The 20872-nt window shown below is 36.9% G+C and overlaps 2 protein-coding genes and 2 pseudogenes across 3 annotated transcripts; 1 reads left to right on the forward strand and 3 right to left on the reverse strand.

Moving 5' to 3' along the window:
* Positions 1 to 193: 193 nt before the first annotated feature.
* LOC103961311 lies at positions 194 to 2140 on the reverse strand (annotated as a pseudogene).
* An 828-nt stretch (positions 2141 to 2968) lies between these two features.
* On the reverse strand, positions 2969 to 3675 carry LOC103961284 (annotated as a pseudogene).
* Positions 3676 to 9024: 5349 nt separating this feature from the next.
* Positions 9025 to 9555, reverse strand: LOC103961285 (cell wall / vacuolar inhibitor of fructosidase 1). Its single transcript, XM_009373828.3, has one exon. The coding sequence runs from the start codon at positions 9553 to 9555 to the stop codon at positions 9025 to 9027; it is 531 nt and encodes a 176-aa protein (XP_009372103.3).
* Positions 9556 to 11931: 2376 nt separating this feature from the next.
* Positions 11932 to 20826, forward strand: LOC103961287 (flowering time control protein FCA). Of its 2 annotated transcripts, none has more exons than XM_009373831.3 (19): positions 11932 to 12402; positions 12686 to 12756; positions 12893 to 12971; positions 16052 to 16134; positions 16211 to 16262; positions 16696 to 16763; positions 17048 to 17114; positions 17204 to 17283; positions 17392 to 17456; positions 17567 to 17623; positions 17725 to 17878; positions 18187 to 18258; positions 18373 to 18942; positions 19428 to 19628; positions 19709 to 19912; positions 19987 to 20025; positions 20145 to 20207; positions 20293 to 20338; positions 20523 to 20826. In XM_009373831.3, exons 1-19 carry the CDS (start codon positions 12192 to 12194, stop codon positions 20528 to 20530), a joined length of 2190 nt encoding a protein of 729 aa, XP_009372106.2. In that variant the 5' UTR covers positions 11932 to 12191; the 3' UTR covers positions 20531 to 20826. The 2 variants fall into 2 exon arrangements, with proteins under 2 accessions (XP_009372106.2, XP_009372107.2); XM_009373832.3 differs by having other exon boundaries at positions 11935 to 12402; positions 20302 to 20338.
* The last annotated feature ends 46 nt before the right edge of the window (positions 20827 to 20872 follow it).

Genomic DNA, 20872 nt, shown 5'->3' on the forward strand with positions numbered 1-20872 from the left:
CGTGCCTACCCCAGGTATTTGGAGAATATCGGGGTTGGGTGTGTCATTCTGCACTAACAAAACTGCTGGCAGTAGATCAAATTACTAAGTTTACGATTCATCATCCATCCAAACACGTAGATCAAATTACTTTAATCTTCATCGATGCCCGTCCAGAGTGATATCGTCCAATCCCTTTTGGTAACTAGTGAGTTAATACTTAACGCGAAGTATCACTAAAGTGCAAATCTGCCAACTTATTCATCTTCATCTTCATCATCCTCATCCATCATGGCTTTGCCCCTCCAATTTTGTCCTTCAAACCAGTGCTTAAGACCACAGTTTCTCTCCATGTTCTCCCTTCTGTGTTCCTCTTCTAAACGTTGCTTCTCTGCCGGTCTCTTGTCCACATCAACCCTACAAAAGCAACAAGAAGCAGAAAATTGTGAAGACTAGATCAATTATACACATCCCTATTCAGTAGCATTTCAATATATATAGGTCTGTTGGAATTCAGGCATTACTTATGGCTTTCCATGTACTCTTCAGGACTTGCTTCAACGGATTAATTAAAGAAATCTTCATTCCAGCACCAGAAACCGCAGACACTCCAACAGGCCGCAAGTTTTTATAGAATTCATCCAACACAAGGGATAGGATCTGAGCTAAATTTGAAGAGTATGAATTATATATCTCTACTCACTGTTGCTTGAAATGTCTCAAAATCTTCCATCCACTGCATAAACAGCTGTTTTCAAGACAACGGATATAAAAGAATAACCGCAAAGTGCGTATTACATATATGAGTTAACAGTGAAAAGGGGAAAATTATAAAACTCAAGAGAAGGGTAAAAATGTTGCATTTTGAGTCCATGACCGTAATTTAGATGATCACAATCAATATGGTTAGGAAGTATATTCAACGACGTGTGTGTTTGTTTGGAACATCAGTTTGTATGTGTGTGAATGCATATCTAAAATGCGTGTGTGCAACGTCAATCTTGTTGAATGCAAACCAATATTTTAAGGGACAAAGGCGTAGGTGAGACATGTTTTAGATATCCTTGCTTAGGCGAAAGCCTTCAGACATGAGGCAAAGTCTTACATGATCTAAATTTTTTAATATTTAATATATACTATATGTGTGTGTATTATATGGTACTTTAAATATCCTTTGTTATTCAAAATTGCACAAGAAAAACAATTTTAACTCGCAAACATACAAACAAAAAGGAAATCACTCATCTAAATGTGGTCCACATACATCAGAAAATAATAAAACGATAATCCCCCGTTAATATCCACTCATTTTACAACATTAATATGGTCCATATACATCCCCCATCCATTCTTTTTCCATCCATGCACTCTCACTTTCCCTCTTCTCTCTCTCACTAATATCTATTAATTTGAACATTAATATAGTCAACATACATCCCCACCCATTCTCTCTCTCTCTCCCTCACTAAAACATTAAAATAGTCAACATACATCCCCACCCACTCTCTTTCACTCGGTACACTCTCCCTCACTTTCTCACTTCTCTCTCACTCTCCCTCACTCTCACTTTCCTTTTTGTTGCGTGGTGGCAGCCCTGCTCAATTGGTAGTGTTGTGCGAAGAAGAGAAATGAGGGTTTTAGTGTTTCACACAGAAGAAGAAGAATGTGGGGTTGTCGAGGACTTGAGTGTCGAATAAAGAAGGTTGTGGAGAAATTTTATATAAAAAAAGGCCTATAATGACCTAAGGCACGTCTCAACCGCCTAGGTGCGTATCGGCTACGTTTAAATGTTTCGCCTTCTACCACGGAGCAGAGGCGTTTTCACCCCAGCTCCACCTCCAAAGCCACCTAGGCGTGCCTTGGGGCGTGTTTTTTAAAACATTGCAAACACAAGAGGCAACCATGTCTTGTAAAGAATACCACAAGCATACACCATATTACTCATGAAAGTACCTGGGCTACCGAACGAGGTGTATGTACGACGTAAGCGATTACACTAGGAAATGTGGATGCAGATGCTTCTGTGATGATAGCACCAGAGACGGATCAAGAGATATAATAACAACCATTTCAATCATCAATGAAATGAATCAAGTAGAACAACCACATTGCTACAATAAACAAAGAAAACCGGATTAAATTCAATGAAATTACCTGCCATGTCCACAACAAATATAATAACAGGTTTTCTCTTGAAATTTGTCCCGGACTACCTTGACGATTATTCCTCAACTTGCAGTTTCTTCATCGAGTTAGTAAGTTCGTAGTCTTCTTTGCCCTTATTCTTCAGAACAAAATCAATCAAATCCCAACGAATCAAACAAGTTATAGAACAACGATTCAATACAAAAACTTTAATTAAAAAAAACCCCAAATAAGTTTGTAAAGATGGATTGTGACTTTGAATTAGTGACTCATGTTTTTAAAGATTCTCCTAAGAGCATCTCCAACAATGAAGTTCAATTTTTACTAAAACAGCTTATGATTACAAAAGTTAAAATAGCTAGCTAATTTTATTTTATTTTTAATATAGGAAAATTCCATCACACATTAATAACAGACTGATTTCACTTTTTATGTGATTCACTACCACATGAAGCGATAGCATACTTTTTGACCTCCAAATCAAACAGTGTGGGATAATCTTTTAGGAATTTCAGTCTTTTAATCCCAACGGTCATCACTCATGTATTTCAAGCCACGCTCACACATCTAATAAATCCACCATACCCTTCGAGATGAAAATGTGATCATTGTTGTTCTTTTTGTGTCCTTTGACAGAGCAATACACATTTTCCGAAATGCAACCCCCCTTTTTTTATTGTCGTTACATCCAAATAAGTTTGCGCAAAAAGGAGGAAAAATTGAGATGTAATTACATAGGAACAGGGAGTTTTCTAATTTATGCGTGTACGGGAGATTTCACATGCATCTATATATATATGCATATACTGAAGAATGATAAGATAAAACGGCAGCTTCGCAAACGAACGAGAATCAAATTTAGAATATAAAGCCAGAACAAATTATTGATTATCAAGGTAACATGATTTTTGTTAATATATCAAAGCAAAAGCCTAGCAATTGCTGCAGCTATACTGCTAAGGTCATGGACAACTTTGTTCTTATCGGTCAGAGGAGATTTGCTGGAAAACTCCTTTTCACATGCTTCAGCCGCATCGGCAGCGTCGTTCATGCCTTGCTCTGCAAACTTAGGGTTACCCAACTTAAAACCTTGACTGGCTTCTGGGACATCAGCAACTAGAATTGTACGGTAAAAGGTAGTGCAAGTTTTTAAACGTTGGTCACTAGGGCTTTGCTTAAGCAGCTCGTTGATTCTGCTCGCCGTGCCAGTTGCTTTATCCTTGGCTATGTCAACCGTTATGAACCCTAAGCCGGCCACGTCCGCTTTCCCACTTCGAAGGTCCGATTTGAGAGAAGAGACGCAGAGATTGTAGTTTGGTGTTTTTTTGCAGGTTTGATCGATTAGATTGGCATCCATTGGAAAGATCACAGCCCTTCTGCAATGGCTTAGGGGAAGAAACACTAGCAATAGACAAACTAGTTGGATGAGACATGCTGAGTACCTCATTTTTCGCAAGACAAATTGTTTTGAGAAGTTTGTTGATGCTTATGTAAGAGTTGATGATGTTGAGAAACTGAAAGGTGTGCATATATGCTACTGTGTGACCTCATTTAGATAAGATTGTCCAGAGTTTAATTTGGATGCTCATCTCTAACTCAATCCTAGGCCGTTTGATTCGCATAAAGGAATTGATGAGAAATCAAGTGCGGAATTTGGTCAATGGTGTAAATGACAAGTGACCTCATTAAAACAAGGGGTGTGCTATCCACACACCTCATTTTATTTCTCACATATTCCTAGATAATTTCTGTTCGTTAATCTTTTTCAATTCATCTGATCCGACGGCCAAAAATTAAAATGGTATGTGAGAAGTAAAATGAGGTGTGTGGATATCACACCCCTAAAACAATTAATGGTAAATTAATATACATCAAAGTTGTTATATAAGCATGGCTAGGAAGCCTTCAAGGGAAGGGATCCCATTTTTTCATAAAAATGAGGATTAGTTGTAAGATCCACACGACATCGAATTTTAATGATTCGAACTATCTATGTTTCAAGTTGTGCACCTTATAGATCATTTTTGCAAAATATTAGCTAAATCGAAAATATTTAAGCTATCTACTTGGGTTCAAAAAAATAATGAATATTTTGTTATATAATAAACAATGAAATTTTATCTTGATAATTAAATAGGCAAATGATTTTGGATTGAATTGAATTTTTGTAAGGATGATCTATGAATCAATACTTACAAACTAAACGATTCGGATCGTTAAAGTTCGATATGGAGTGAGCCCCACACCTAGTTCCTATTTTTTCCAAAAAATAGGAATCCCTTTGCATAAATTACTTAGCATGGCTATTTATCTTTGAATTTAATACTAAGAGTTAATATTAAAATATTAAAGTGCATTAATTCATTTTTCGTCTGTAGTATCATATGGATCATATCAAATTTAATGGTAGATGATCATACATGATTTGTGTTAAAAGGGAATAAGTCGCAAATGTATACCAATAGTCGTCAACCATGTATACTATCACTTAATATATACTACAATCTAGTAAGGTTTTTTAGCTAAAATGGTTCCTGAGATTTGCATAACACATCACTTTGGTCCCTAAAATTGAAAATCAATAGAAATGTTCCTTGAGATTGTCCACCCTCCATTATTTTGATCATTATGTTAAAAACTTTGTTAAGTGTCTCAGAGCTTTTGGCCAGAAGTTTGGGCAATTTTCAAAGTTTCGTAACTCAATCGTTCTTAACCAAATTCGACCCATAATATATCAAAATGAAGATAGGAAAGTGTAGAAAAAGATTATACCTTTTTGGAAACCCAATGGTTGCCAGAGATGGTTGGAAAATAGCCTGAAAGGTGACTGGTCATCGGAAAAACTGGAAAACTCACCGGAAACTGGGTAAACTTTAAACGTTCATAACTTCTTCAATACTCAACAAAATCGAGTGATTCAAAAATAAAAATCATACTTGTCGATGAGATGAAGAGAATGTTACCTTTCTTGATGGCTAAATCGTCGTGTTTTCGCCGAAAACCAGCTCGAAAGTGGTTGTCTTGGTCTTAAGTTGGCTACTCTCAAGCCGTTTTCCGGCCAAACCATGATAAATTAGCCATCGAGAAAGATACCATTCTCTTTGTCTCGTTGAGAAGTATGATTTTCGTTTTTGAATCACTCAATTTCGTTAAGTATTGAAGAAGTTATGAACTTTTAAAGTTTACCCAATTTCCAACAAGTACCAGTATATCTTCGATTCAAAAACGTACCATCAAGCAACAACATTGGTCTACACCATATGAATCATTTAACATAAGCTCCAAAAGATATGAATAACCTTTTAAACTGATTAATATCATTATCAAGTTCTAGTGTACAAAAAGATCCTTCATTATCACGTACAAACTCATCAAGGTACCAAGGCAAAAATCCAAAGGAGAGAGCCTCATCACCATTAACCTCATTATATGCAATTTATTTACCACGCCAAGTTGCATGATATTTAACATCAAGACCATGACTCTCCTTCATTTCTCTCATAGCATCATTTGCCTTAATAGACGAATTCGAATGAACCTTGGCAGCCAACAAAGAGGATAAAACAGAAGGGCCAAATATTTTATTCTCTTTTTGACGAATGCGTCCAACGTAAGTGTGGATATTATTTAATTTTTAATGATAAAACAACCAATAGGCTGTTGCACAACAACATGAACATGTCATTGAGATCCCTTCGACAATTTCTTTGAGCAAACAGCAATAACACGGTTCCAATCATTCCTAATGAACTTGAAAAATGAAACTCAACTGCACCATCTTCATAACTTTGACCCTCATAAGAAATATAACTCTGTCATTTATTTGTTGCATAATGTTGAGGTCCATAAGAGCCATACTTACCCAAAAATTGGTTCTCATCTCCAATATTAGTAGCTTCACTTAGGCAAGACAACACATTACTAGTAGAAACAATAGACATCTCCTTCTTTGCTTGAACATAAACATCTGTATTTGAAATCAAGTTATTCACAAGTAGAAGGGTCTGAATATCTTCATTGCACTATAATAAACAGTTTGGTTCACCTCCGTATAATGAGTATTTCAACAAAAAGCTTCCTGATGACAAACTTCGAAACCTCAAAGTTAATTGCCTCCAAGTAGTAACTACATTTGGAAATTCCAAGTCACAAAGTTAGAGTCATCAAGTTTGACAATAACAGTATTACCAATAGTAGGAATTAGAGACGAAATTGGCGATTGAGTAAGTGCCAACTGAGCAGAGGTAACCATTTTCAATAATAAAAATCACAATCCGTGCAACGCAAATATAAAGAATTCACAAACGGAATCAATCCATAGACTGCAACAGAGTAGAACAATCCACATCACAAATTATGCGACAATCTTTCATTAACAACAATTTCCAAGAGAACAAATTCCCAAAAGCTAAGGTTTCAGACAAGATTTTATCAAGAAATCAAGATCACAACAACAATCTATGAGATATGAGGATGAACAATATCACCTTCCTAAAGCACAAAGATGAATGAGCACAACCGAAAATCAGCTATGAAACGAAGAATCCAAAAAATTAGGGTTCGCAATGACACTGACGAATGACAACATCGACAGACTTCAACCACCGACAACAGCAACAAGCTTCAACACCAACAACTATGACAACAATCAGTACAGAGAGACTAGTGAGTGGAAGCAGAGGATTGTCAACCAATGATGTTACCCGTGATTGACGATGATACCATGTCAACACTAGCTATGGAAGATGAAAGCTTAGAAATCTAGAGAGAGAGAGCTCGAAGAGAGAGAAAAAAAATCCGCAACAAACTTTTCTCATTACCATTAATGAATTATTACAAGGGTTTATTTCACTATGAATACATGTCAGCATAACTAACTCAACATATACAATCCAGTGACACATGTCACAATCCTGACCACTAATATATGCTAATAAGTTGTGAGCTTATTTATATAAGACTAGACAGATTTGAATGGTTATCTCCAACTCACTTCTAGGCCCCGTTTCATTATGCGGAAAGGAATTAATGGGAAATTACGGGTGAAATTTGGTAAATGGACGTAAATGGTAAGTGACCAATCTAAAACAATAAATGATAAATGGATAGGTATCAAAAATGTTCTTTTGGTTACCAGGTCATCAAAAAATGTGTAGTTATTATTTTTGAATTTGATATTAAAAGTTGAGATTAAAACATTAAAAGTGCGTTCATTTATTCTTCACCCTTGATATCAAATCCAATGTTTAATACCATAACAAAGAGATCATGACGCGAGTATATATTGCTTTCTTTCTTTCTCAGATAACTTACCAATAACGAGTAATCTTTTTTATTTATCATTGTACTTCTATATTTAAGATAAATATTGAGTGATGAAATATGCATACGATGTACCTACGATTTGATTCTAATATAGTCCAATACATATAAAGAAATCAAAATCCAGCCTAACATTCCACTTTAATAAACCAATTTGATTTTACATTTTTTTATGCAAAAAATCAATTAATTTCATTAACAAAAAAGATTAGATGTTGCTACCATATTAACCATGCTTTCCTTTCTTCGTCCTCAATTAAAGTAGACATGAAGTTCAAATCTCTATTCGAGTTACGATCACACTAAAATATTACCAGTTGATGAGGCTGGTTAAACTTTATGTTGCTTCTTAACTTACCGTTTGGAGTTACTTAGTACTGCAGTCTAGTAGTATTCCTCTTCACTAGTAAGTGAGAGGTTTTAGATTCGATTTTCGTCAAAGACGAATTTGAACCACATTATTATTAACCCATTGTCTATCTCACTTCCTGTACTAAAAAAAAACTTACCGTTTGGAAACACACCACTAAAAATCTCCTAGCAATAGCCACAGTACATGTTGCAAACAATTTGAATGAAATTACCATAAATAAAAGCTACATGCTTTGCCCGTTACAACAAATGAGGGGTGGTCTAGGTTTTTTGCCATAACTGAAAGTACTATTCGGTTTGGTTTTTCAATTTGTAATGGAGAAACCGAATTATTTTGCTTCATTTTTTTTTTTTCATTTTGTTTTTTATTTGATAACCTATACATTGGAAAGAAAATGAAGAAAAAAAATATAGTGAATAAGACTTACACATTTTTAGGCTTTAAGTTAGGTTTACCTAGTCTTGGATTAAAATTTGGCTAATAATTTACTCAAAATTGATCTTGGAAATTGAATACCCAAGATAGATAAGTGAATAAAATATTAATTTATATCTCATTAGGTTCGGTTTTGTTTGGTTTTTGAACCACCAAATCAAAACTGAACAAAGGTTTTTGGTTCGGTTTTGTTTTGTTTTTTTTTTTTTTTTTTTTTTCGTTTTGGTTCCATCTTTCGGTCTTTCGAGCCCACCTCTACAACAAATAAACGTTTTAGCGAGGTAAAAAGATAGGATATATAATAACAAAATGACACCATTTCTCATTTAAATGGCATTCCAAACATACTATAAAATGAAATGATTTGAAACAAACATTCACTTGCAATTTTAAAATATGACAACTTTAGCGTCCACAATATAAACAGATCTCACCAAAGTTATACTGATTTAATCATTTAAATATAAATTCACTTACAACACATACTTGATGAACAAATTTGGTAAACAGAAGTTAGTGACTCCCAACATTGTTGCATGCTATAACTAGAATTACTGCTAGCATGACATTTTTTTAGCCTTTTTCACAATTTCTATTGATCACTGCTGTTATCCAGTATGTATAAAACACCGTGAAGATTACAGATTAATCAAAATTGAATTATCTAATTAATCATTTTAGGTGAATAAAAGATAGGATAGTAAAATAATCAAATTCAAACCGTGTTATAACTTCGAAGGTAAAACAACAAGAACACGTCCATTAATATATTAAATCAAAATTTTAGCAATTGCTGCAGCTATATTCGAAACATCCTGGAAACCTTTGTTCATATCTGTCAAAGGAGACTTGCCAGAAAAACTACTCTCACATGATTCAGCCTCGCCAGTGGCGCCGATCATGCCTTCCTCTGCAAACTTAGGGTTATCCGAACGAAAACCATGACTGGCTTCCGGGATGTCAGCTTCCAAAACTTTACGGTAATAGCGAGTACAATACGTTAAGGGTTTTTCTGCAGGGTTCTGCTTAAGCAGCTCCTCGATTTTGTTCACAACATCTGTTGCCTTAACAGTGGCTACGTTAACTATAATGAGGCCTAAGCCTGCAACGTCGGCGTACGCACTTCGAGGGTCTGATTTGAGAGAGGAGACGCAGAGATCGTAGTTTGGTGTTACTTTGCAGGTTTGGTCGATGAGATCAACTTCCATTTGCAAGATCTTCGCAGCCCTGCTGCAATGGCTTAGTGGAAGAAAGATTAGAATTAGACAAACTAGTAGGATGAGACATGTTGAGTTGTTCATATTTTGTAAATGATATACATATTCGCTAAGGTGTGAGCACATTTATATGAAACGGTATAGAATTAGGGTTTGGTCCATTAATTCTCATTTAACATCAAATTAATGGGTCCTGCCAAATATGAAATATTATTCTTCTAAAAAATATGAATTTTGTTTTAATGTGGGGTATTGTAGAAATTTTATTCCTTAAACGAATGTGCGTATACAATGTTTACCGTATATAGGGTATTACTTAGCCCATAAGTGGTAGGAATACCCTATCCTACAAGAAACATAAATTAACGAGAAGGATCCAGAGATGTAGAATATAAAATGTTTACAATACATAGGGTATTACTCTCATATATGGAAGGAATTTAAAATAAAACTACAATTGGGTTGATCTATGACACAAGGAAACATAAATTAAGGAGAAGAATTCGGAGATGGTGATTCTACGTACTTTAACAGATGGTATCTTGATGTGTAATCCCCACATTAAATTCTTATGAATAATGTGTAACCACCACATTATATCCATTATCAGCTCCCTTCGTTTCCTTTTTATTTTTTATCATCTAATGGAAAAAAAATTATTATAAAATATCACTTGTATTGAAAAAATTAAATAAAATCACACGAGTGTTGACTGATAGTAATATGGTAGTGATTGTGCCTAGTATCCCACCATACACTGATGATATACTAATTCAAAATTTTTAAATTGCCTTGTTACCACATAAGGCGACATTGTACTTTTGGCTTCCTCGAGTTAAACGATACAAGCAAAACCGGTGACCCCAAAAAATGCATCCATGTGAGTTGAACTCAAGTTGTATGTTTCAAACCTAGCTTTCCAATGACCAAATCCTTGGGGTTTTTTTTTGTCGAAAAAAAAAAATTGCTACATGATTATGATAAGATGCTTTATTAACACACAATATGATTATGATAATACAAAAGATAGTCCAAAACGGTCTATCACGATCTACCTAAGACCATCTCCACCAATGGGCTAAAAGCCAAATCCAACCCCCCCCCCACCCCCCCCCCATGCGAGTGGACTCGCGGGAAGTTGGGCCAGTCTCGGCCCGGTCACTCTCCAACGCGCCCACGTGATGGGCTTGCAGACATTGCCCGACAGGGGTGGTCCCCTCTGTCATAGGCTGTCGACCACCCAAAAAAACCCCAACGACTCTATTTTTAAACCAAGGGCTGAGATCTAAGGATTGTTGGTTCAACCAACGGTCCATATTCAAATTTAATTTTTTTAGAATATGTTATTTTAAAATACATTGAATTCAATAGCTGAGATCGAATATAATCAAATCTAACGGTAAAAAAAAAAAAAAAAAAGATCTAACGGCCCAAATTTAAATCCAACGGCTAAAATAATTAAAAAAAAATTATTTAACTCAAAATTCACCCTAAAACTCTATAAATACCTATGTATTTGTTCAAATATCCACACAAAACTCAATTTTCTCCTACAATTCTTCCAATTTATCTTTCTACCATTTCTTTCCATTTCCAAATTGTTCAACATGGCAAGAGAGCATATTAGAGGTCGTAATTGGACATGTGAGGAAGATGTTGCTTTATGCTTGACATGAGTTTCTGTTAGCGAAGATGATGTAGTTGGCACAAATCAAAATAAGAAAGTTTTGTGGGATAAAATCATTGCAAAGTTTTAAGAAAATTGCAATGGCGGCGGAACGGTAGGTGAATTAAAAGTTGAAGGCTTGCTTTGTGGAAAATTTAGTGATTTTTAAATATTTATCGGAATTTAAATATTTTTAGATTAAAATGTTCATAAAATTAATTTATGATAGTCTATATATTTATTTAAAAAAAAAAACAAATTAATTTAAGGAAAAAAATAGCCTAAGTTCATTCTTTAATAATCGCGGATTAAAATTTTAGGCCATAACGGTTGGAGTAGAAAAACTGTTTCTGGGCTAAAAACTAAATTTTCCGGGTTAAAAAATTTGGCTTTTAGCCTAACCATTGGAGATGGTCTAAGCATGAAATATTAGAAACAAAAGCTCTATAAATATAAAGTCTTCAAGCAAACATCAAGTTAAACATTGTGCAATTTCTCCGATGCATACTGAAAGTGCACATTTAAGTTAATTAGAGCCATTAAATCCCTTCAGATCAATTATCTTGTAGCTACAAAATTAACCATAGAAAAAAAATCAAACGGCTGAGTTTGAAGTTTTTCGCTGCCCGACTAAAGAAATTAAAGCCCAGGGGAAGCCCGCCAATGCGGCCCAATCATACCCGCGTTAGTCCGTTTGGATCCGATTAGAACTGAAAGTCGGATCCATTAGCCGACCCGACTCGGACGCCTCGACGCAGCAAACAGGAAATTGATTCTCTTTGCTTAGTACTTCCCTCTGAGTTTTACTCATTACGCTGTCGCAACGAAAGGACTCCACTTTGTCTTCGTCAACCTCCAAGTCTTCCTCTTCCGAAAATTCAAGCTCCAGTCTTGGCGCGAGCTAGGGTTAGGTTTAGGGTTCGGGTACGGCACGTAAAACTTCGCAAAGCTGGATAGCTACAGAATAGACCGCTATGGCAACAACGACGACGACGGAGATGACCACTACGACCCGGTCCCCTACCGTCAACCCTCTCGTTTCTCCGACGCACCCATGAACCAGCAGAGCCACCACACTCGCTGCAGCCCCCCTAACTATCATGGTGGAGGTGGTGGTCGCGGTCCACACCGTGGCTTCGACATCCCGCCGCGTGAGACTCCCGGTGGGTTCCGGCCATTTGGGGGCGCCGGTGCCGGTGGTGGAGGGTTTGGTCCGAACTACCAGGACCCGCCTCCGATATCGGGTCAGAAACGAGGCTCTCCAGGTGCGCTGTTGTGATCTTCTTTAATTGGGATTTCATATAGCTTGTGAAAATGAAATTCATTTACTGCAGCTTTGATGAATTTTGTTGCAGTTTTGTTGTGTTTTGCTTGAGCTAAGTCATTTAAGCAGTTTCAATGTACTTCATTCGTAGGAAGATAGATTGTAATGTTAGTCAATAGCAATTAATATTTTGGTATTTGCCTTGGCTAAAAGGCAATATCTTTTTTGTTTGGATTATGCTGTGGTTACTTTCTGCGTTGATCATGAGTTTGATTATCTTTCAGATCGTTTCGATAGAGGCAGCTTTGCCAAACTATTTATTGGATCAGTTCCCAGGACAGCTACCGAGGAAGATGTAAGTCAGTCTAATTATTACTGTACACAAATGCTAGATGTATGTTGTTGGACTTTTTCATCCATGAAATGGTGCTGGTTTAAATTGAAACATTTATGTCATGGTGTTTATGCATGTTAGTTTTATATGATGTTAGATTCGCCCTGTGTTTGAAGAACATGGAGAAGTGATAGAGGTTGCTCTGATCAAAGATAAGAAAACAGGACAGCAGCAAGGTATGTGCGCGCGCTAATTTTATGATATAATTGTTATCAGGAATGTCTTATTTCAGGTGCTCTGAGAGGCAGATGGGAGCATGCCAAAGCTCATCTTTCATCTCACTTTGTTTTCGCAACACGTTTCACACTTGTTGGTTTTTCTTGCAACCTTTTATTCATGTCCGTCCTTTCAAAGAAGAAGAAGGCAAGACATGTAAACCAACTAAAAACCAGTTTCTGAATAGCAGTTGGGATCTTGGAAGACACTTAGGTCCTGCGCTTCTGATAGTGGCTGCAGCAGTGGGGACATTACCCAACAAATTATTTGTAATGGGAGTGTCTGTAGCCATAACTGTAGCTTCTTTATATTAGGAGTTTTAGAAGTGCAACTGTTGTACAAAAAATTTACTCAGACATACATGGATTATTGCTTTTGAATAGTTTTAATCACAATGTAATATGGAGGATTCCTTTGGTTTATCTTATCTTGGTGAATGCTGGAGTGCTCTGCGTGAATGACTTGGAATGTCATTTGTCACTTTATAAGATTGACAGGATGTGATGGATGTGAACTGTGAAGTTAGATGTTGTGAGAGAGATGGATGATTGGTGGATGGCTTGAGTGAGTTTGTTGGTTTTATGACTCTCACTGTAAGTTTCGCGTATGATCATGGTGTGTTCATGGGGCTGGATATTTTGATATGGTGTTTATGCCCCTATCTTTGTACACATTTTAAGCTATCAAAATGTGGTGGAACTAGCTTTTTTTATTTGTTTATTCCTGCTACGGTCTCAGGATCGTTGTATGCATGGCTAATACCTCTTTGGAGCATAGGGTCTGATTTGCATTTGGATGTGTTAGTTGAAAAGTTGACTCATTTGTGTCTTTATGATGCTAATGTGCCACCATAAGGAAGATGTGGTTGTGTGTTGTTATCTTATTTTGTTATCTTATTGAAGTTGGTAATCTGGAGTAGCTCTCATGTGGCTCATGTTTTGAGTAGTGTTGATGCAGCTGAACACTTTCAGTACTGGACTGATGTTTAATGCTTGTGAGGTTATGTGTGGTTGAGATATGTAATATTTTTAGGGCAAGTATTTTGTTTGGCCTTGTGGATTTTTATATTAGTTTTATCTGTCCTTGTAGTAAGTTTACTTTGTAGAATTCAGGGATCTTATTGTGAAGTTCAACTGAGTTTTTTGGTTATGGAATTCCATCTCTAGCTAGGGGTTTCCAACTTTAGAGCTGATCTTGTTCCCACTCCCCAGTGATAGGGAGCGCTGAGCAAGTATTGCCTTTGTTTTGTATCTTCATAGATTAGTAATATCTATAATTTCCTTAGTTTTACATTGAAACTTACCTCCCTTGTAAATGCATGAAAGTGTTGGAGAAGCAACTCTGAAGTTTTGGTATCTAGGAATATTGTGTCAAATCGTCTACACTTTTAGATGCTATGGTATCTTGAGTCGACAGTTTTCCCTTTCTGTTTGTGTGGGTGAATATATGAGTTATTTTTTGAGTTTGTGAAAATTCAGCCATCAATCAGGCTGATTTTTTGTTTTGTTTTACGTATCTATGTGGTTCTAAATATCAAGATATGCATTGGGTAATTCAATCTCATTCATCGACTTTTTGATAAGGTGAAAGTTCATCATATATTTGGTGAAGTTTGTGATGCAATGGTAGACTTATGATATATGTCTTTGGTTATGGTGCGGCTAAACAGTCTTTCTCTAGGATTGGTGGTATCACAGAATACAGTTTTGTCTATGGCAGAAAAATAGTTACTTTTTCCTTCAGTTATTGGTTTACTTGAATGATCTGATCATCCTTTAATGTGCTGATGTTTAGCATGCACAATATCAGTATAGTGGACTCTTGGCTTGTCTTGAGATTTGACTTGTAGTGTAGCCTGGGAGGTGGAACTTAATCCAAGTTTTCACATCCAGAATCATAGTAACAAGGGCAAACTCAACTAGTTTTTATGCAAAGCTCATATAATTTCCATGGGTTGGCTTCTGAAGGTGGTATTTGTGGCCTCTGAAGTCCCCAGTTGTAATGAACTGTCATGGTATGAACACGTGCATATTTTCGTTCCAGACTTGTGATTGATTGTTCTGAACTATTCTATGGAAAGTTCCTCAGGTTTGATTCTTCCTGGACGTCTGTTTGATAATGTCTGTCAGTTCATTGTATACTAAGTAGGGGACTTTACATTGGCAGATAGTTTACGGTGTACTAAGTAGGGGTGTTTAAATACTTGTTTATAATGACTAAATAGGATGTTGAATGAGCAGTGATATTTATTATATAGGATACTTCTGAAATCAACTTTTTGTTGATTTGTTGAAATTTAATTAAATCTGAAAGGTGTGTCAGATGCAAGAGTTTACTTTTGAGACAGCCAAGCTGCTGGGGATGGCTAGTGTGGTGGCTGTTTTTTCAGGATATTTCTTTGTAGGAAGCTTTGTGATGTGAAATGCTTGGGATTTGATATTCATCCATCTCTGGGATTTACGAAACTTTTGATGAATGGTGTATTTTGATGGCATATGCATGTTACTTTGATGCTCATTTTTGTGCTTTTATTCCAATTACAGGACAATGATCCTGAAATCAAGTTTGAATTGTTGTCCTTTTTTGATGTTATGGTTTCTTTTGGCTCCCCAAGCTTCCCACCAGTGTGTACCAAATTTATGAGAAGTGTACTGAAAACTTATGTTATTTGGAAAGAAAGGGTTTGATGAATACCTTTCTTTTATACTGATATAGTTTTGAGACGCCACAACCATGGAATGTTTATGTTTTGGGGTTGTTCCTAGATGTGTGGCTTAAGGTTATGGGTGCTCACACGATTTTTCTAATCAATGCTCTCCCTTTGCTTGTACATGCACTAAGGAATACGATGTGTGTGATTTATCATTTTATTTTTAGTTGTTTCTTTTGAAAAAGTTTGTTTTGCTAGCATATTAGCTTGTAAATACGAGGTTTCATGTGTGTGTGTCTGGTTTTAGAAACTTTTAATCTGAGTTTATTATGGATATGGACCAAGCTGCCTATCTTTGTTTTTTTACAAGGGTATAAGTTGCATATGCAGGTTGTTGTTTTATAAAATATGCAACCTCAGAAGAAGCTGGTAGGGCAATTAGAGCTCTGCATAATCAACATACGCTTCCTGGGGTGAGTTTGTTTTACTGTTTGATTTTCAATCGTCATGTAACTAATTTATGGTTGTTTCACACTCTTTTTACTCCAGGGAGCGGGTCCTATCCAAGTCAGATATGCTGATGGGGAACGAGAACGCCTTGGTAACTTTCATCTCAGCGTGAATGTTTGATTGTTCCATTTTTTGTGCAAATTGTATCATGACATGTGTATAGCCTTTTTAGAACTCTTTCCAAAAGATTAGATATACTGCTGGTTCAAATGGTCAGTCAAATCTTGGCTTGAGTTGGAGCCACTTATGAGAGGACATGATATGTGAGAAGGAACCTCATTTAACAGAGTAATCTTGTGCTTGATTTTCCTTGATCTCTTAAGCCCTTATTCACCTATGAGTGGTCCTCAACCAATTATGCTCGTACCTTTCGTTTTATATTTTTTCATCAAGACCATAGTGTGAACGGGGTGGTATCCATTTGGGGGAAGAGAGGAGGGGGGGGGGAACTTTTGTATTTCAATGCACGTGTCTAATTAATATATAGTTTTTCCATTGTTGATGCCAACCCTTTTTGATGGTAGGTGCGGTTGAGTACAAATTATTTGTGGGATCACTGAACAAACAAGCTACTGAAAAGGAAGTTGAGGAAGTATGTTGTAACCTAATTATCTGTTATCATCTAGGATTAGTATTTTTCAGTCTTCTTATCTCATCTTGAAACAAATTAGCTATTCTCTTTATTTTAGAACCACAATCTTACTTTTCCTTTATAGACACGTTCCTTTGTAATTCAGAGGAGATATATATACACTCTCAGCTTAAAGCATAAAACTCTTAACTTCTGTTTATTATAGTTAGTGCAAATTTACTGTTTGAAGTTGTAAATGCAGCTGGAAAAAGCAAAAAGTTCAGATTACTGTTTTCTGTTTGCAGATTTTTTCACCGTATGGTCGAGTTGAAGATGTTTACCTCATGCGAGATGAATTGAAGCAGAGTCGTGGTGTGTTTCTCATTCATATTTAAAATTTCGAAATATAAGGAAAGCGCTCTTTATGAGATTTATGCATTCTTTGAACCATTCATGTTTAGGATGTGGATTTGTAAAGTACTCTCAGAGAGATATGGCATTGGCAGCTATAAATGGTCTTAATGGGTTCTATAAAATGAGAGTGAGTGTTTTCTTGTCTTTTTTTTTCCTTTGGATTAACTTTAGTGTAATATTATGTTATCAAATGCTATCCAATTATATCACACATATTTCTTTTCCTGCACATCAGGGTTGTGATCAACCACTAACTGTCCGGTTTGCTGATCCCAAAAGGCCTAGGCTTGGAGATTCAAGGTTTCTTCCTCATTGTGCCTTTTATTTTCTTTGGCCACTGTGGTTTAATCTTCTTGAAGTATAAATTTTTGTAACAGATTCCTAAATGTTTTTGACACTCTTCTGTTTAGGGGTCCTCCATTTGGGGGTCCAGGTTTTGGTCCTCGATTTCAAGCCCCAGGGGCAAGGTAATTCCCACCATTCTCTGAATATTTCTATGAAGTTTTTTGTCTGGAGTTTTCTTTGTTGTAGTCATTTACATTCTCTGTTTCTAACTTACTCCAAACAGACCAATGCCTAACTTTGGCAATCCTATACGCGATCAAATTCCAACTAATGTTTGGCATCCAATGAGTCCAGCAAACTTAGGACCATCCCCCAGTCCTGGCTTTGTGGGCACTTTGCTTCCTAGGTCCGGAGACATGTCATTGCCCTTGAATTCGGTAAGAATATTTCAGCTATTTTGCAACATTGCTCCAGTAAGAAATGTCCCTTTTCCTGTGTTCATGTAAGACAATCATGAAAGGCATGCAGATGCTGTAGTTAACGCATCTGTAATGATTCTTGATTGGATGGTTTTACCGTAACCTTGTCACGTCGTCTGCAGCTGAAGATGAAAGGGTGGCTGCAGGGGCATTGTGCTTTTATTGTTTATTTTATGATCCATATTTTCTAGTTTCTTATTAGGGTTTTTCGTTTTAAGTGTGTTTTATGCCTTTAAAAGTCTAATGATTTGCTCCTTAAATTTAAGGGTGGCCATGGCGGCTCAGCAGAGGGTCCTCTTCCTGGAATGCAAGTTTCATCTTCTTTAACATCACAAAAGGTACTAGGCGCTCTAACTTTGTTTTAATCACATGGTAGTCTATGGTCGAAACAATTATTTCTTATTTACCCATATTTCACTGTGAAAATAATAGCTTGATTGGATCTGTTTCAGAGTTTTAACCAGTCTATGCCACATGTCGGCCAGCACATATCTCCATTACAGAAGTGTTTTCAGTCACCTCAGCATTTGCCACCATCCCTTGAACAGCACCCTCAAACTTCGGCATCAAACTCACACACACAAACAGTGCGGGAGCTTGGTCAAACTCAACTTCCTCATTCTGCTGGTCAAGCACCATTTAGTCAAGCATTACCGTCACAACAGTTTATTGGCTTGGGTGGACAGTTGTCTGTTCCTCAGCCTGAGGTTCAGAAAAGTTCATCTTCTGCTACAGCACTATCAGCCCCTTTGAATATCAGCTTACAACCTCAATCCATGCCCACCGCAGCAAATCAACAGCAGCTTGGTTCTGCTCCTGGTCAGCAACAACTGATTCAGCCTCTTCAGCAGTCACCCTCTCAATTAGCTCAGATGCTGTCGCAACAGACACAAACTCTGCAAGCAAGCTTTCAATCATCTCAGCAGGCGTTCTCCCAGCTCCAACAACAGTTGCAGCAAATGCAACCACCAAATCAGGGTTTAGCAGTGCATCAGAATCCCCTGGCTACCAAACAGCAACAGGTATTTGAAGATTAGTCAATTGTTATCTTGTAGGAGTATGTGGTAATTGGAAGTGCCAGATGGGCTACCGTGAGGATGTAACTTTAGTTGCTAAATGGATCAATTGCACGACTTGTGGCTCTAGAACTGTAGAAACTATGTTTTGATTGCCAAAATATGACTAATTAATTAGTCGATAATTTGGAAGTCGAATTTATTGTGCATTCACAGCGTTGGGCTTAGGTTGGGATGCATTCTGTTTTTTGTGGTTCATTCCACCCACACACACACTCAACGCCTTTTTTAAGCCATTCTGTTTTTTGATTTGGTCGTATTTGTAACTGTGGTTAGTAAGCCATGCATTTTAGCTTCTGCATGCATTTGTCCCAGACGTGGATGTTGGTTGCCTATCAACTGGATTTGTCTGTGATGCTCTATTGTTTCTAGTTCTAGTTGTCTTTACCAACCCTTACCTTGTAAGCTGAACATTATTTTTGTTCCTGCAGTCCCAGTGGACTGGTGTTGCACCACATACGGTTGCCAGCACCACTTCTTCCACACCAGCAGTGGATGTGCCTTCAGTCACATCTGTTGCTCCAGCTGTTCCTGGAACCCAGGCTATAGCTCCTGCAAAATGCATTTGGACAGAGCACACCTCACCGGATGGATACAAGTACTATTATAATAATGCAACTGGTGAAAGCAGGGTAAGGATTTTGTCACTCAGATTCCCTCGTTTTGGCCTTTTGTCTTCAACTTGATTAATGCTGCTTATGTGAACTTGTAGTGGGAGAAACCTGCTGAACTTATATTGTTTGAGCAACAGCAGCAGCAACAAAAGGCATCAGTTCAGCAGCCTCATGCCCCATCACTCCCTCCAAATCGGTCTGTGCAGCAAATTTCTCAAACCCAACAACTGGATCATCAATCTCAGCTTCAACCACAGTTCCGGAACAACTTGCAGTTACAACAGCCCTCGTTTTCTTCATCGGTCAGTGTTTCCTAATGGTTCCTGGTATGTTAAAGATTTGATTGTGGTTACTAACTCATTAATTTGAATTACAGTATCTGGCCTCTGGAATTATAGGTCACCAAAATGTTCAGGTAAATTTCGCACCCACTAGTACCCAGATAATTCAGATTCACTATAAAATTAAAAATATATAATGTTTTCCCTAACCAGTCCATTTTTAATTGGTTATTTTCGTCATCTGTGTCTCCAGGAAGGAAGTTATTCACAATTACCTACACCTAGTTCAGCTGGTGATCCTTCACGCTTCCAACAGGTATTCAATTTTCAAATTCGGGTGATCAGTTTATTTTAAAGTTTTAAGTATCACGAATTAATTTTAGTTCTCTTTTTCGGCCAAGGGGCTTCAGGCTGCTCAGGAGTGGATGTGGAAGAATAAACCAACAGGTTCTAATAAATTATTTTCGTTCAAATTCTGATGTCGGTTTGGGTTTATTTAGAATGAGAGTTCATGGCTGTATGGCCTTGTGCATGGTTACAAACCGACACTCAGATCGCTTCTTATGCACTGAGCATTTGTCTACTGTATTTACCCCTTTCTAAATTGGTGAACATTTTTTTCAATCTCCAGGGGCTTGAAGTGGTAGAGTGTAAGGTGGCACGTCGTCAGCAAAAAGAATAGATGCTGGGAGGAAGCCAAACGTTAGCGTATTTCTATCAATTTTGATCACGACGCAGCCAATGGTCCTTGCTAGAGCTTGAAAATGCTCGGTAGGATGTGTAGTGAAAACGTTCTTCAGCTCTTAGTTCCTTTTTTGTGAGCATTTTCTGTACCATTAGTACTGGGCAACCAATTGCCTAAAATCGAGTTGTAGGATATAATTGTAAAACATAGAAATCCGATAATTATCAGATAAATATTAGTTTAGCTTGTATTTAAACCTAAAGTAATATGTTATTAGCATTACCATCCATAATTAG

The sequence above is a fragment of a genome, unplaced genomic scaffold (assembly GCF_019419815.1).
Source record: "Pyrus x bretschneideri cultivar Hongxiangsu unplaced genomic scaffold, Pyrus_bretschneideri_v1 Contig6, whole genome shotgun sequence".
NCBI classification, from domain to species: domain Eukaryota; kingdom Viridiplantae; phylum Streptophyta; class Magnoliopsida; order Rosales; family Rosaceae; genus Pyrus; species Pyrus x bretschneideri.